This window comes from Crocodylus siamensis, chromosome 2 (assembly GCF_052110815.1).
Source record: "Crocodylus siamensis isolate JL-2025a chromosome 2, ASM5211081v1, whole genome shotgun sequence".
Classification (NCBI taxonomy): Eukaryota; Metazoa; Chordata; order Crocodylia; family Crocodylidae; genus Crocodylus; species Crocodylus siamensis.
In genome coordinates, this window is record NC_143396.1 from 211,475,975 (window position 1) to 211,494,292 (window position 18,318).

Genomic DNA, 18,318 nt, shown 5'->3' on the forward strand with positions numbered 1-18,318 from the left:
TGTACTGCAGCCTTTTACCCAACAGAAGAAGGTAGACTTTAAAATGCCTGAGTCAGAAGCTGAGAGACTGACTGAAGTCAAAGTTGCTGGCAGATACTGCTTTTTTTTTTTTCTAGCGCATGTTGTACTGCCTACTTCTCCAGCTAAAGGCTAGCTCCTCCCAAGGATACAACCTCTTTTGTTAATGAAACTGGTCTTCTGTGTTTGCAAAGGTGAAAAACAGAAAGAGGCATTTGTTTCAGACAGAATTTTTTTTTGAGTACTGTTGGAAACAAATCTCATTCCTTTAGGGTTTAAGGTGAAAATTGTATAACAGTTTACTGCAGAATAATTTATCCCCAAATGTATTCTGTGGTTAGTTTGTTCCATAGTAAGGAATACATCTCACAGGGTAACACTGTTACAGACATTGCCACTAGCTGGCAAGGGAGCCAGTTTACATAGAGTAAATTGCTGTCCCTGGGATGAAACAGAATATGAGGGAGGACACATGACGCCTATTCCATAGTAAATCGGTCCAGCATAAACCGATAGAGATTTTTTTTTTGTGGGTAACTTTACGATGAAAGAGAGAGACTGAGTCTAAAATAAGGCTGTTATGAATTCACTCCATTTTTACTAAAGTCAATTCACTCCATAATAAAATCATGCTCAGAGTGAAGAAACTGAAGATAGGGAATGGCTGTGGAATACATGAAAATGTTGTACCACTTGGTTGACACTTATATGGTAGCATTCAAAAAAATAGATACAGAAATTGTTGCTGAAAGGACATTGCCAGAATAATGAGTGTTTTGACAATCCAGTGGACAAAATTCATGTCCGATTTGTTTTAATGGAATCGTGCAAAGATGAGAAATCTGGGAGGTTGGGGTCTTAATTGGAGTCTCTAGGCACTACTGCAGTGCAAATAATAAGTAATAATGTACTCACTTTCTGCTTGCCTGTAGTTGATTTTCATCTCCTTTAACCTTCTGAGCTGTAGCCATGCTTTTTAACCGATTGGAATTTAAATGTGTTGTTACAGTACTGTCTTTGTTGGAGATAGACCGTGACTTGTGTTCATTAATGCTACAGATGTCTGGTCAGATTATATATTTCAAAAGCTCCTTCCCTGATGAAGTGTGAAAAAGCCAGGCTTGAGCAGAAGCTTGCAAAAGATAAAATAATAGCCCCTCATCCCAATGTGTGACAGTCTTAGTGTAGTTACTCTCAGATCTTTTTTTAAGAAAAACTTTGAGACTATGAATTTGTTCCCAGTCAATAAAATAGTCCTCTGAGCACAAACCATAATGTTTCTGTTATCAGTCTTTCCCTAAATTATTCAAAACACATTTTGCACTCAAAAATTTCTAGTCTGCATATTCAGCATTTCCCAGGTAATAAAGTTTTAATAGGCATAAGTGGCATTGATAAACTGTTTGTACCTGGTGCTATCAGAAAACATAGCTCTTTTTAAGAAAAAGCCATGAAAGAATAAAATGCCATGAATTTGGGTTAAATCAGCCTGCCCAGTTGATTTTTGTGAATTGCAAGAAGCAGTATAACAGACACGGCTTTATAAACCTGCCTGGACTTATACCTGTTTCTCGCTCAGGAAAGATGACTGCATTACCAAGAAACTTAGTTCAGCAACTTCTACAGCGTGTAATCATTTGCAGAAAATTATTAGAGCAGAACTAAAAAGTCATATATTTTTCTAAGCAACTATCGTGCTTACATCCAGCCAATATGTTCTCAGGGCCCTTATACCTTCCTGCCATATACATTATATACTGCAGTGGTCACTAACCAGTAGATCTCGATCCACAGGTAGATCTCGGAACCTCTTGCAGTATATCTCTGAGCTTCTTGGAGTAAATCCAAGGCTGGGGTGAGGGGGGCTGAGTGCCCGTGTGCACGCACACGCACAAGCATGCCCCAGCCCAGCAGGTCAGTCCGTAGGGGAGGGAAGGGGTGGGGGCTAGATTGAGGCCCCTGCAGTGAAGGACAGTGCTGCAGAGGCAGGAGCAGGGGTAAGTTGAGTGGGGCCCTGGCTGGGTGGGACTTACCTGCTGGACAGGCATGCTCCCAAATAATTTTTTCTCCCTCTGCCTTGATCTGCCCCTCCTTCCCTCCCCACAGACTTACCTGTTGGGTGTGGGGGTGGTGAGCACCGTGGCACATGGTAGATCTTGGGTTTCTTTTAAATGCTAAAAGTGATCTCCTACTTAAAGGTTGGAGACCACCTATATACAGTGTGTATGCTGCTAAATTCATATAGCAGACACTGCTAACAATCCCACTATTGCACATACACTATAACTCTAGTGATACTTGGAAGCACCGTCTATAGCAGGGGTGTCAAAGATACCCAGCCTACAGAGCCCCATCACCCAGCCTCTGGTGGTCCCCTGGGTCTGAGTTTACCCACACGGTGCACGGTGGACCAGCCCCACGCCACTCAGTCTGCCCACAGGATTTGACACCCCTATCCGTGTGTTAACATCTATAACGAGCAACTTCTTTCACTACAGTTAATGGGAAGTTTTCTTTTCAATATAAAGAGTAAAGGTCATGCACTGATATTATGAGTGGGTTGCTATCTTAAATACTTCCTCTGAAAAAGGACTACGAATGGCTTTCTCTTACTGAATATTTTATTGGGTAAAGTACTTACATATATTAGAAATCTCTCAAGAAATATATTTGCAACATGCTGGATGAACAACAATCACACATTTCTTTTCCTCTGCAAATGTTTCTTGACAAAAGACAAAAAAAATCATCAGAAATTCTTTGCACATTTTAACATGATCCAGCTTAGCAGGAAGAAAACCTACAGTAAATGTCTCCTGTAGCAGAGCTGTAGAAAGGTCATGTGTACTTCGTTTTGCTTTAAGACATATAGCAATTTTCTGTCTGGAGTGTTGTTTTGGAAAATGACCTTTAAGGGATGCTTGTTTTTTCTAATCTTTATTTGAACTGGAAACTGTCTTTTCAAAGGTTGCCAACTAAGCTGCAATGGCAGGCTTATATGATAGGACATGCTCCGAGTTTACTGACTTTAGGTTAGTGCCAGGGGGTGGTCAGGAAAATTAGATTTGATTATTGTGTTAAACCAGCACTGCCATGAAGGTGGAATACCAGGAAGTTCCTGTTGCATCACATCTTCCAAAAATACCTGAAAGTTAAACTATGGATAAAGAAAGATGGTGCTGGGGTTCTGTTCTTCTATCACAAAAGTTGAGTAACTCCTGTTCACTCTGGTATGCTGTGGTTGGAGCAGAGGGCCTAAGTAATCATGTTTTGGCAGAGCCCTATTCCCCACATGGAAGGCCTGTTCCCAGTAAAGGAGAAAGATATTCTGCATTGGTAAAGGAACAGGAGTTTTCAGCAGGATTTTTTTGTTTTTCTCCGGTCCAAATTAGAGCGGAGCTATGTTAATTGCCTATCACTGTCCTCCCTGTAGCCCCTTTGTGTGTGTAATATGACATGAACTCATCCATTCAGTTTGTGAATTAGGGAGTGGATTAGAGAAGCAGCAGCTGTATGTGATGAGCTGTAATTACTTTTACTAATGCATGTAAATTCCTTTGCCTCTTCCTTCTATTCTGCTTTGCTTTGAGATTCTTCACACAAACTTTCCCTGGCTCATTTTATTGAACCAAAGGACTAATGTGGGTTGTTAATTTCAAGGTTTTCACAACTTTCACTTGAGCACATTTGTGTGGGGAGAGGAATCAGAGCTTTGACAGTCCACAGTGTTGACAGCATGAGTAAAGATCTTCAATGAAGTCTGACGGGGGGTATTCATGAAAACTTGGAATGAAGCCATGGCAAGCTTGGAATATGATTAGCCCATGAAAGAACTTTCTGGTTTGTGGTTATGATGGTTATGTCAATAAACCAGATTTATTTGGTTAACTGCAATAGATTTTTAGACACAGATAACACAGCCGATAATTATGTTCCTTCATTTCTGGCATAGCTCCTGTCTCTCTCTCTTTTTTTTTCCTCCTAAGACATCTATTTTTTTAAACTAAGATATTTAAAAGTAAAGAATGGGACACTTTCAATTTTATTACCTTCTTTGAGTAATGGGGAATTATTTTAAATGTGGCCATCCAGGGTGTGTGTTGCATTTATTATCAAAGTGAGCTACCAACTTGAAATTAAACACTAAGAGCCGTAGCCTAGAAATCCTGAGGTAGACATTCAGTGAGCGTTGCTATGCAATACTGGGATAATTCAACCTATTTGAAATTGCATGTACTGTGTTAGCAGTCTCCTTCTCACCCTTCCCTTCCCTCCAAATGCTGGGAAAATTCATAATTGGTTGTTACAGAGTTTGCAAAACAGTGGGCATGTCTACATGAGATGCTACTGTCCTGTGGTTACTACACATTTATTTAGTACTTCTGTAATCAAGTACTAAATAAATGTGCAATAACTGGAGACCGCCTTTAAGTGACGCTACTGTGCAATAGCATATTAGCACTGTTGGTGCTGTGACGCGTTACTGTGCAGTATTATTTGGCTACTGTCCAGTGTGGCCAATAGTATTGTTTGTCAGTAGACAACAAGGGGGAAAATTATCTGCTAACATTGGTTCTGCAGCCTATGATAGGGAATGGGATGTTTTCCCCTTGAATCTTAGTCTTTTCCTTCTGCTTAAAGTAAATAAATGATTTTTTTTTTTGTTCTGGACTAAAGTGAGATTTTAATGTATTTAGTTACTGGAAATTGGGAGATCTAGTTCTGTTCCTGGCCATGTCACTGGCCTTCTGTCACTTCATCTCTCCCTGCCTCTTTCTTTTTCATAGTCCTTACATATAGAGTGACTATACGTCCCAGTTTGACTGGAACATTCCAGGAATCAGTAATTCAGTCCTGGCAAGCCGGTCAAAGTCCAGGGCCATAGTCTGCTGGGGAGGTGGAGTTGCATGGTGCGCCAGGCAGGCAGTCGAGCAGGAGCAAGGCAGGTGGGCTGGAGCAGGCACCACCCCTCCCACATGTGGCACATCTTTGCTCCCACACCTGTCTGGCCACTTGCCTGGTACACCAGGCTGCTGCTCCACCTCCCCACTCTGACCCGGGACTTTTGACCAACTAGTTGGGACTGGGCTACAGAATCCTGGAGTGTGCCAGCCAAACCAGGACGGTTACTATATATGGATATAGATATCTATAGGTATCTATATATATGCTATAAATAGATGAGAGAGAGAGAGATCTTGTCTATTTGTAGCATGAGCTGTTCAGAGAAGGGATCCTCTCTGAAGAGATGTTTGCCCCAACATCTAGGTACTAATGTAATACAAATAACGGTAATTGATACTTTTGTTATCAATTTAAATGCAACTTTAAATCATCATCTCAGCTACCTTTTTGTTTCTCTGTTCTAAATCCTAAACTAAATCTCTTATTTTCCTCTGTCTCCAGTTTCTTATTAAATTCTTTTGTTCCTTCCTTTTAATAGCTGCAAAATCTGCTCATATAACATCCTCGTTCATATGCTTCCCAGATTACTATCTTTTTCTGTCTGGTGTTCCTTTCTCCCCTTTGAACTCCAGTTTGCTCAAAAGACAGTTGTTAATGTCATGTTCCACTTCCTACCCAAATGCCACGTGACCCTGAAGCTAACCAACAAGGTTCTCCCATGACCTTGTCTGACTGTGTTATCATGTCAGCCTTTTTCCCTATTTTGTTCTCTGCATTCATCACCTTGTGTTGCCTGATCTCTTCTGCACCCTTGGCTTTGCACCTTCTATTTGCTACCCCCCTTTTCTCTATAAAGAAGGCTTCTTGATTTTTGTCTCAAATGCCCTCAACATACCTGTTCTTGAAAGTTATTTCATAAGGAAATTGTCCTTCTAAATATGCAAATCCTTCCAACAGTCACCCATAACAGAATAACTTGTCCAGTATTTTCTCTTGCTTTTATCCTAGTTCGTAAGGTCTTTGAAGAAGAAAAACGGGTTACTATTTGTTATAAGACACCAAGTAGATTTAAAGTGCTTTGGAAACTGCATTTTTAATATTAACAATTAGCTTTTTCCATCTCGGATTCAATACATTTAAAATACAATAAAATAAGGAGAAGAATGGAGAGAAAATGCTGTTAAAATGCTGGGCATGCATGTTCCTGTTCTGACCTTTTTCCATCCATAAAAAGTATCACTGTCAGTTAGGCGTACAGATGGAGGATATTTTTGCAGCACATTCACTGCAAGACTGTCTCTTTAGATGGATCTAATGTATTTCCTCTTCCTTAGTCAGTTTGCTCTTTGCCTACAGTGTGTGAACACATCTGTGAAGATCATAGGCGTGCAACTCAGCCAACGGGGACTGAGTGATTCTGTCAGCCAATCTCTGATTGGTGTGTGCACTTTTTTAATAAACTAATTTTCCACAGTTCAAAGGAAGAAAGAAAACTCAGTTGGAAGCCTAGTCTGGCAACATGTCACATGGTGCATTATCAGAGAACACAGCTGAGTATGAGCACAGAATTTTCCACTGCGGCTAATCCCAGGCTTTCCCTTTCCTTTTCTGTCTCTTACAGAGAGTGGTAGTGGCCAAGATTATGTGACCTCAGAGAACCAGCTCCTGTATTACCCCAGCATCACCTATGCTATCATCGGCAGTTCAGTCATTTTTGTGCTGGTCGTGGCCTTCCTCGCCTTGGTTTTGCACCACCAGCGAAAGCGCAACAACCTCATGACCCTGCCTGTGCATCGGCTGCAGCACCCTGTCCTCCTGTCCCGGCTGGTTGTCCTTGATCATCCACATCATTGCAGCGTCACCTACAATGTGAACAATGGGATTCAATACATGTCAAACCAGGCCTACCATAGGCCAGTGGATCTGGATTCTCCTCCATCCTACTCAGAAGCTGTTTTAGACCAAAGGTATGGGCAAAAGTTAATTGTTTCATCACCAAAGTTATTCTAATGGTAGACTGAGACAGGTGTCTCCCATGTGTTTGCATCATTGCCTTGATAGCACTCCTCTACACTGGAAGCTGCACACATTTTGTACCGATTGCGTCAAATGTAAGTAGTCCATGGGAGAGAAGATGTCCCTTTCCAACCTCGACCTGAGTCTGCAAAATACGTGAGTCTCTGGTCCAGTTCCAGAACATATTATGAAGGAGATTTAGATATGCATGGCATCCAGGTCCTCATTGATGTTCACCTGGCTGATCTAAGCCATAAGGTGCTGGAACACCTCTCCCTTGAAGTCAAGCCAACTCTCAGCAGAAGTAGTCAGTGCCCCTGGCAGTGCCATATTCTACAGAGGTGGCAAGGAGAAAACCCTCCCTTCTTTAGCTACTCCTTGCCAATCTGGAGCAAAGCTTGAAAAATTCTGAAATAGCTTTTCTGCAAGAGGCCCTAAGGCATAGATTTTGAAAGGTATTTAGACACCTCCCCCATTGGCCTGAGCACATTTAAAAATTTAGCTTGAAGCACAATAACCCAGGAATAGAACAGTGCAGGTTTGTTCCAAAGACATTTGGTGAGTAAGGTCTCTGCATTTGTGTAAATATACAAGAAAAAGTAAGCATTTGTGACCCCTTCCAAAATCCTTTGTCTCTTTCCAATTAGCCCATATCACTTTTTGAGTAGTGCTTCTCATCCACACGCAAATACAGATATACACCCCTTTTGGACACTGCCTTTATTTATAGGACAGCACATATGCCTCTACAGCCTTTTTTTCTCTTTGTAAATCTGCACGTGACAGATATGGCATACGTAATGGCAGTGGAAACCTCTATCTGTTGCCCTGCCAGTTTTCCTTAGAATTGATTGTGAAGTGTAAGGATGAGAGGGTCATTGATTCTCCGTGCCTATTTATTCCCTTACTTTCTTGCCGAAACCGGTTAAGTAGTTTCTGTTTCAAGTTTTTGTTTTTGTAATGACAACACCTTTCCACTAGCAGCTTCACTGAGACCAACTAACTGGACAGCTATCCAAATTATGATTGCTACTTACCTGGGCTGGTATAAACTGCAGGCAACTCCAAAATTAAATGTACCTTATCCCATTATCAACCTGCTGGAACGTTCATTTCCCCTTTTACTTGTTCTATGACAGTAACTGTTTCTTTGAAGCCATTAACGGTATTGTCTGTACTTAGAGAACAGTTGCTTTGTAAGCTGTATCCCAGGAGTGAACATGAATTGTCCTACGTAGAATCCAATTTATTGTTTGTTTGGATATAGTAGATCACGCGAACCATTACCTTCCTGTATTGGTGAGGTTTTTTTTCCTTGAGCTTACATCTAAAAAGTATATACCGTCATCTTATTGTCAGTACCCCTCGGTGCTTTTCACACTACGTAATTGTTATCCTAGAAAAGGCTTTTATTCATTGCTGAATGGCAGCCATTGACCATGGTAGGTGATTGGCAGCGCAGGGGATGCAACATTTTAGGACAGAAAATGAATACCCTGTTAAAATTGTAATAGCAGAAAAAATCATTTAGGCAGAATTTTATTGTCAGTATTAACTTTTGACCAGAACATGGTTTTAATATCTACAGATGAATTTCCCCTAAACTTTTGTATTTACATCTCAGTAGGCATTTCCATGGAAAGTGTCGTAGGGTTGCTGTTGTTTTATCACTTTGTTGGGGGAAAAATTCATAATTAGTTAGAACAAAATTCACTATTCCTCCCTACATGCCATTGTCTTCAGTAACTTGTTGCTTTTTTGTATATTTTGCAGCAGACCCCCTTGGTTTGATCTTCCTCCACCCCCTTACTGCGCAGAATCTGAATCTCCCAGTCAGACAGATCTTCCTCCTTACAGATCTCGGACAGGAAGCTCAGTGAGCACAGGCACCCCAACGGCAGGAAACAGCCTGCACACAGACCACAGTCGGACAAGATGTGTCCGTTTCAATGTGGACCATCATGAGACACTTCTTGGGACAAGAGCAGAGCAAAATGACTCTGATCAACTCTGCTGCTGAAAGAGAAATGTTACAGGCTTTTTAAATGTGGTATATGTATTAGTCTGTTGTGGTTTATTACCTTCTGAGATAGGAGGGAGCAGCAATGTTTAGAAAAGGATTTAATTTTGGATCCAACTCCAGATTGCTGCACATTTCACAGACGCTTTGACTCAGTATTTGAGCTCATCACCGACTTCTTGATCTAGGTTCATGTCAGAACTTCCAGAAGGTTGTAAGGGAGGGTTCCAGTTCAAATCTGTATAATATGTTGATGCTAAGACTTTGTGATTTAATGTATTTCTGGGAGATTGTATATGTATGTACATAGGTGCACATATAATATATACAGATAATACACACATGCCCGCACACACAGACATACACTTTTGCATTTACATTGAAGTTTCCAGACTGGCTCTTGTCTTTTCCACACTTCAGTTCAGGCGCAGTCATCTGCACAGATGATGGGGAGTCATTGAGTGTATAGGACGGACAAAGAAGGTATCCCTGTTTTGAGATCTGATACTCAACTACACAACTGCCCCACTGCAGCAAGAAGCAGCAGTTGCAGGGAAGGTCCTGTTTGGCCCCTCCATCCCCAGAAGGGAGCATGCTCAGTACAAATGTAGTCATGGAAAATGTTAGCTTAGCTTTGAACTTTTAATAAGTTCCTGCCAAGGTTCCCTGTAAGGTGCACGCGTGTGCAGCCATGCATAACTAAAAATGTGGCTGTGCACAGCCTTTTCAAGGCCGCGCACCAGGAGAGGCTGGAGCCAGAGTCTGATGCGGGCTCTGCCGGCTCTGGGGAAGTGCTGTGCTCCCCTGCATCAGAGCCAGGATGTGGAGCACTTCCCCAGAGCCGGTGGAGCCTGCGTCAGCCACTGACCCTAGCCTCCATCCCTGCCTTGCCTCGCCTCAGGGAGGAGCTGCTGCCTGCCCTAAGTGAGGCTCTGCCAGCTCTGGGGCATGCCACTGAGGCCATGCGGGGGAGTGGAGCAGTGTCCCGGAGCCAGCAGAGCCTCACTTGGGCCAGGCAGCGGCTGCTCCCCAAGGTGAGGCAAGGCAGGGATGGGGGCTGATGAGGGCGGCTGGTGCGGGCTTCACCAGCTCTGGGGAAGTGCTCCACTCCCTGGCCCTGATGTGGGAGAGCGAAGCATTTCCCCAGAGCCGGCAGAGCCTGTGCCAGGCTCTGGCTCTGGTCCCCGGCTCCCAGCCCCTGGCTCTGGCCCCAGCCACTGGCCCCTGGCTTCAGCCCTTGGCCCCCAGCCCTCAGCCCCCTTCAGTAAGAGTCCCACGCCGGACCAAGGCTGCACGCTCACGGACTGAGGCGGTGAGCTCATGGACTGCTGCTCCTTAGAGGGAACATTGATTCCTACTTAGCAAAACCTAATGATCTGGATGGTCTTTCTCCAGGAATGTCTCCTAGCTAAAAGGGAGGTGCACACCCAATGGAAGGGAGGGGCCATCACCAGGGAGGATTATACTGCGGGTGCTTGGAGCTGCAGGGGGGCAGTCAGGAAGGCCAAGGTGCAGATAGAACTGGGACAAGGGACCTGGATCAAGGACAACAAGAAGTCCTTTTTTAAATACATAGGGGGTAAAAAGAAGGTACTGGGTAATGTGGGGCCTCTGCAAGGCACGCTAGGAAATCTGGTCATCACACCGGATGACAAAGCTAACCTATTTAAAAACTTCTTTGCCTCCATTTTCCTGAGCAGGGACCGGATCAGCCCTGCCACCGGGACCCCTTCAGGCCCCAGGGGAGGTACACCCAGGCCTAGGGTCAGTGAGGATCTAATCGGGGAACTTCTGAAAGGACCAGATGTATTTTAATCAGCTGGTCCGGACGATCTCCACCCCAGAGTGCCGAGGGAATTAGCTGAGGTCATTGCGGGACCCCTGGCACAGCTTTACGAGCACTCATGGTGCTCTGGTGTGGTGCCAGAGGACTGGAAGAGGGCAACGTGGTTCCCATCTTGAAAAAGGGGAGGAAGGAGGACCCAGGAAACTATAGGCCAGTTAGTCTTCCCTCGATCCTGGAGAAGCTTTTTGGGAGAATTATCCTGGCATATGTCCACGAGCAGGGCAGATTATGCTTAGGGGCAACCTGCCTCTTTAGAGTCAGGTCCTTTCAGACCAATCTGGTGGCCTTCTATGACTAGGTCACAAAATCCTTAGATGCAGGGGTAGCAGTGGACATAGCTTTTCTGGACTTTAGGAAGGCCTTCGACACTGTCTCTCACCCTATTCTCATTAAAAAACTAGAGGACTGTGGTGTTGACACCTACACAGTCAAACGGGTCGCTAACTGGCTGGAGGGCTGCACCCAGAGAGTGGTAGTGGATGGGTCATTTTCCACCTGGAGGGATGTGGGCAGTGGGGTCCCCCAGAGCTCAGTCCTCAGGCCCTCACTGTTCAACATCTTCATCAGTGACTTGGACGAGGGGGTAAAAAGCACCCTGTTGAAATTTGCTGATGACACTAAGATGTGGGGGGATGTGGGCATGTTAAAAGGAAGGAATAGGCTACAATCAGACCTAAACAGGTTACAGGGGTGGGTGGATGAGAGCAGGATGGGATTCAACACCAACAAGTACAAGGTGCTGCAACTGGGGAGGAAGAACCAGCAGCATACCTACAGGCTGGGGAACTCCCTTCTCGTCAGTACAGAGGCAGAAAAGGATCTTGGAGTCATCATTGACTCCAAGATGAACATGGGCCGGCAGTGTGGGGATGTAGTCAGGAAGGCCAACCAGCATGCATCCACAGATGCATCTTGAGCAGGTCCAAGGAGGTGATCCTCCCCCTCTATGTGGCACTGGTCAGGCCACAGCTGGAGTACTGCATCCAGTTCTGGGCGCCACACTTCAAGAGGGATGTGGACAATGTGGAGAGGGTCCAGAGGAGGGCCATTCACATGATCAGCTGGCAGCAGGGCAGGCCTTACAAGGAGAGGCTATGGGACCTGAACCTGTTCAGCCTCCACAAGAGAAGGCTGAGGGGGGATCTAGTGGCTGTTACAAACTGGTCAGAGGGGACCAGCAGGTGGTGGGGGAGTCCCTGTTCCCCCGAGCACTCCCAGGAGTGACTAGAAATAAGGGTCACAAGCTGGCAGAGGGTAGATTCAGACTAGACGTCAGGAGGCACTACTTCACTCTCTGGGCAGCTAGGATCTGGAACCAATTTCCAAGAGAAGTGGTGCTGGATCCTACCGTGGGGGTCCTTAAGAGGAGGCTAGACAGTCACCTTGCTGGGGTTGTTTGACCCCAGTACTTTTTCCTTCCATGGCAGGGGGTCAGACTTGATGAACTGCTCAGGTCCCTTCCAACCCTACCAACTGTGAAACATCAGAAAGCCCATGTTGCCAAATTCCCCTAATGCCAAGCTCCCCTTGCTCAAGAGCAACTCCTTCCCCTTACCTAAAGGAGCTGAGATTAGTCAACAAAATAGCAGTAAGAATTTTTTTTAATACGGTAGAACACCATCTTCCTATAACCTTGTTCTAAGAAACAGCTAAGCTGTTTTTAGCTGAAACTTTCCAAAATAATTCAGCCTGAGGCAGGCACCTAGTCTGAATGGGAAAAGTTATAGACCCAGCTGAAAACAAGGTCTTCTTAGGGAAAGAGTTGGACAGCCTTAATAATAGATGTGTGTCAGCATCATCTATAATTCATATGTGTATGCTTGCATGCACACACATATCTTTATATAATGAGTGCGCATACATATACTGGATTTCATAATGTTGGATATCTTTCTGGTATCCTTGGAAATATAACTTAAATTGCATACTAAATGCTTTCAATGTTGTGTAGAATACTAGTTATTCTATCAAATGTTTCCCATTATTATTCATGGTTTTCACTGGTTGAAATTTAAGTTCATGCATAAAAACAAAGGCACGGCAGAGCTGCGCAGAGTATGAATATGGCCCAGTATTTACCTCTGTTCTATTTTCTGTTCTCATTCTTGGAATATTTCTGTCTGACATTTGTAAACTGGAAATGAAGCAGAACTTCATTATGAAAAAGCAGCTTTTATGCACAGGTAATGAATGTAGAAGGAAGGAAGCTAAACTGTCCCTATTGCTGCAACTTTAAATTCCTGCAGCTGTAGTTGACATTCAGAAAAGAAGGCAGTTCATTCTCCTATCCAGAGGGAAATCAACCCTAAAAAATAATTGTCACTTCTGTTTGTTCATACAGAGCCTGGCACACCATTGCTGTACTCCAGCTTTATGCTAGTGCACATTGGCATAAAACAGGAATAATGGAAGTGATAAGCCTGCAGAAAGGAAGTCAATATAATATTTTTAGATAATTATTGTTGACATAAAGGTTATCTCCTCCAAATTGAAACCTGACCTTGGGAAAACTAGTCCAGTTCAATTAGAGGTCTGAAACTTGCAAGTAAATGAGCATTCTACATATCTGATATGGGTATCTGCATAGTGCCAATCACTGTAATATCAAGGGGGTCAGAAATTAGGTGTATTTCTACAAGTACAAGTCATTTTAAAAATGAGATGATGTAATAGAAAGCACCAAAAAGCTTTAACATACATCACTGGCTTCTCTGAACAGAAAACGGAGATATTGGGCTCTGGGCAGTCCAACCAGAAATGTAGCAGTGAGGAATGTTGATTAAATATTACTAAATACTTGTAAAGCAATTTAGATATGTTGGGCCAGATGCATTGTTTAGTGGAATTGCAAGTGGTGTCTTTGCACTTTCTCACAGAAGGCTAAATGGGACTTGCCCAGTTGGTCACTGACAAAAATCCATTCCATTTTTTACAAATACATAATATAAGCCACAGTTCTAAGTTAATGGCAAAACAGGATATTATTGTTGTTGGCACCCAGGTTATTATCACTCCTGGCTCCCAAACCTGTGTTGTAACCATCACACTCTGTTGATGTTTCTTCCTCTATTTAGGCTCCTGATCAGCCTTTCACCAAAGAACTATGTACAGAGGCTGAATTAGGCCTTGTTCGAAATCTTGAAATATTACTCAAAAGTTCTTAGAGATGTCACTAAACAAGTCTCTTTATTTTTTCTCTCCTAAGTTGAGATTGGTGGAATTTACACAGCTTACAGGCCCTCTGCAAAGAGGTGAATGTTACTGTGCATAAACTGGTTTCCCAGATGTCAGAAGCAGATACAAACGGTTATCTGGCAACGCTGCTTCCACCATCAAAAGACAAGAACCAAATACACATAATGCCACCTTCTCTTTCTTCCCATTGTATCAGTTATTGTCCTCTGTAGGTATGATATTCTTTCAGGGTGTACATAATTTTGTAAATTTGAGTTGTGACGAACCATTTTGACTAAAAAAAAAATGCATTCTAAGTGGTGTGGTTTTGTTCCCTTCCAGCTAAGGGTATATTTATCTCTGTACAGGAACCCTTTTTTTAAATGAGGCCAAGAATTGTAAAAGGAGATTGTGTGCCTTCCCAACTGAATGTTGGATATTTTTTAATAACAAGATAAATTAGACTAACCTGTGTTGTAGCAGTTTGTGCACTGTTGCATATTTGGTTATTTATCATAATCTCAAAAGATACAGAGCAAGAAACATATCTCTTCTCCATCTTGGTGGTTCTTTATTTCTGGCAATGGAGTCTTTACTCCCTGTGCTTTGGGGCTGTCATCCCTTTACAGGAACCATTGGATTTGGAGAAGTGCAGTGATTTCAGCACCTTGCTGTAGCAAGCACTATAATTTAGGTAAGAAGTTTGCCATAATGCATTTTATTACTGCTAGAAAGGTATTCACTCATGATCCCTTACTTAGAAGATGCTATAATGTCACCCAGGAATTATCTGTGGTATGACAGCTTCCAGTAGTGTTACTACCTTGTCTTACTGCATAATTCAGTGGTATCTTTAGAAGAGTGGTAGTAACACTGAATAGATGGAATTAAATATTTAATTGAAAACCTGTAAGTTCCTTGATCTTCAGTTTTCAAGGCTGAAGATAAAACAGTTACAAAATGCCATTTGAAACATTTTTCTAACAGTATCCCATAAAACAGGAATTGACCATACAGTAGCTTGCTGCTGTTCACCCTGAGTCTTAGCAATTATCTTCAAGGATTCTTGAAGTGTATATTGCTTAAGAACAAATGAATACTTGCTTGAAAGCCTGATTGTGCACCATTGAAGTCAGTGGGGGTTTGCCAGTTTGTGATCTTTCCATTTTTGTTGAGCGGTACCATAGGACAGAATGAAACTCAGAGTAAAGGATGAGAGTAATATCACTGATTTTGGTGCAACTACTTGAGAACGAAGCAAAAAGAGGTCAAATTTGGCCCAGATAAGTTTTTAAAGCATAAATTTTAGGATCTGGACATGGACAATGCAAAGTTCTTTGGGCACACACCAACTACAGATGCTTCCTCAGCCTGTCAAATGGTATTTATACCCGAAAGCTTTCTAAAAAGTGTTTTCCCAACTATTTGAGTTGGTCTAATAAAAGATATCAGAGTTACCCAAAGGACCTTGTCTGCCTATGTCCTTAGGCCAACATGGCTACTACCTATACCCCTGTAACATGCAGGATATGGACACACATCCATTTAAAGCACTTCAGATGCTGCCAACCTGAAACACCTTTCATTTGTAGCATTCCAGGAGCATTCTGAAATACCTCCCAGCTAAATGACCATTGTGAAGTGCTTTAAAGTTATTCCTGTTCTAGCCAGGTTCATTTTTCATATGGTTTGGGCCAGTTTGTAGCACTGCACATCATCTGTCCATACATTTTCTGAAGTGCTTTCAAGTTGTTCACATCTGTCCATACCCTCAGAAGATCTGAGTATCAGCAAATCTCACTAAAGTCACTGAAAACTGCACATTTGAAAATGTAGGCCATTAATGAATATGCTTTGTAGTCATTCAGTTACTTAGAAGACAAATTATAATGTACCTCTCTTGGGTGTTGCCTTAATGGAAAACCATCAGTAATGTTTTTAAAAAGAACCTGTGAATAATTTTCTCCATTCTTGTCTGCAGTGACACATAAAGGAACATTGATTATATAGTGATTTTAAGTAACTGGTTTCATACTTTATCTTCTTCTAAATCTGTTCAGTTTTATTTGCATCTCTTTATACAGTTAATAAAACCCTTGCAGTAGATTTAGAAATTGGGTAAGTGAAAGAGGAGAAGATTTTGATTTTAATTATTGCTGCAGTCCATTAATCTTATGCTTCTTATTTTTTGACATCTTAGAAAAGACAAATGGTTTTCACAGATAAGGAAAAACTATTAATGACAAAAAGGAGAGAGGGACACACATTCTGAATTCACTTTTTTAATGAATTAAAAAAAAAAGCTTTTTGATCCAAGTGGTAAGCACTGGTTTTCACTAATATCAGACAGAAGCTGTTTTGCATATGATACCCAGGATTAAAACAGGAAGAATCAGAAACTAACAGCAACTTGTGCTTTTGTTTTAGAGCTGGAATTATTTTTCAATACAATGCTAAGCTCTGATCCTGGAATCTGATCTGTGTGACTATGCATGGAACTTCAAATTGCTGTATGTATCCAGCTCCAGGATTATGGCCCCTAGTATTCACCCTGTTCCCTCTTCCCTGAGCCTCCTTTTCATTTTTCAAACAAGATTTTACTTGATTGACTTAAAGGAAGTTGTACGTTTCAGCCATGTCTTGTTTACATCCCTACAAATGGGAAATCTCTTTAACTGGTTTCTATATTCCTGAATAAAGGGGGCATTTCACTTTTCAATAGCATAAAACTCAAGAGGCCTGTCCCTATAGCAGGAAATCTTTGTCATTTGTGATTGTGTCCGGAGAGAGGTATACTGCTTTCTCAGTCCCATTTTATGTTCACTTTTATTAATATTGTTAAACGTTGTTCAATCTGTTAAATATGTTTCAGTGTTGATCTTTTAATTTTTATAAAAGTTTTTATATATGTGTGTGTGTATAGATATATAAAATTAATGGTGTTTTGCATAATTTTACTCTTTGTATTTCTCCCTTTTGTTCTGTGCTACAGCTCACTGCTAGGCATCTGAAGCAAGTCAAAATGTTGCTGTTAGTATTATATTTGTAGTGTAGTGATGTCCAGCAGGCTTCAAACCAGATCTGTGCTGGGTGCTATAGAACACGTAATAAGAGACATCCCCTCTTCAGTCAGTCTAAGGACAGCGTTTTGCAGGTATTCTTTATAAAGTCCTTCTCTTCACGCCCCCCAAAAATCAGGAACTAGGTACATTCTTCTAAAAGCTTATGATTGCAGAAAAATGTTTATTTCATTGATCAGTGACTTCTTGATGGCTTGATAGATCCTTCAGTCATATGTACTGTATTTTGGCAAATTGCAGCAAGGGAGCTGGACTTTTGCTGATGGACCTAGTTATCTTGGAAGAAAGGGCATCCAATACCTGGTCTTTTCATAAGCCTCTATTAACCACTTTATTGGACTATATTGCCACTTCTGCAAATGTCACCTTAGCCTATCACAATTTAATTTAGTTCTTGCCATTAACTAGGTTCCCTGTCGTTCCCAACCAAATACATTTGACAGGGAACTATATTTTCAAGTGCTAAATTACTCCAAATGTTAAAAAATTGTGGCTGCTGATCACCTCACAGTAATATAAGAGGAAATGGGTCTTTTGACATTCCTACAGTATATCCTCTACAGAACAGAAAGCACTGGAGTTTCTGAGCTAGCTGACTCGCTTGCATTCCAGCAAGAACTAAGCTTGAAATGTTGATTCAGAAGACAGCCGCTTATGAAAACAAATGGCATGGTCTCTGGCTAAGCTCCCAGTTTAATCATTTTTATTTTCACTACTTTGACTTATTTAAATGTCTTATTTTTTACACTTTACACATGCAAACACATGGTTATTTAGCAACAGTATCTGCAGATGGCGTCTGTTGGTATCAATTCTAAGATGCTTCCGGATCATTCAGCTTAGATTATCTGTCAGTCACAGGGGTGAAGGGTCCTTCATGCTTTGCTGCTCTACAGTCCAGAAAGATGGTTTACTGATTGCCTTAATTGAAGTAAAGGCATCTTCAAAGGAAAATTCACAGTGCTGTATTAAGTATCCTCTTCAAAAAAAAGAGCAGGGCTTGTTCATTGCATAAAGTACCTTGGAAAAGTGCTGGATGGATCCCTGAAACTGTCTGTCTCTTCACAAGTTTCAGTAGGACAACAGCAGCCAAAGCTTCGCTGTCCTCACCAGCATTCCTGACATCTGACTGTGGGTGAGGGTGTTGAAGATGGCCTGTTTAAACTTGAACAACCTGGCAAAGGTGTACCAGTAGTCATTCAATTAGGGCCAGGCATGTTTTTGAGTGATGGACATCTGCTCGTTGAGACTGGAGCTGA

General features: G+C 42.1%; 1 protein-coding gene across 1 annotated transcript in view; it reads left to right on the top strand.

The window, feature by feature from the left end:
* LDLRAD3 (low density lipoprotein receptor class A domain containing 3) overlaps positions 1-16,936 on the top strand; it is a 226,289-nt gene extending 209,353 nt beyond the window's left edge. The window contains exons 7-8 of the mRNA XM_090034631.1: positions 6,545-6,890; positions 8,713-16,936. Of these exons, the coding sequence (XP_089890757.1) occupies positions 6,545-6,890; positions 8,713-8,959 (593 nt within the window). The 3' untranslated portion in view covers positions 8,960-16,936. The remainder of the gene's footprint in view (positions 1-6,544; positions 6,891-8,712) is intronic.
* The last annotated feature ends 1,382 nt before the right edge of the window (positions 16,937-18,318 follow it).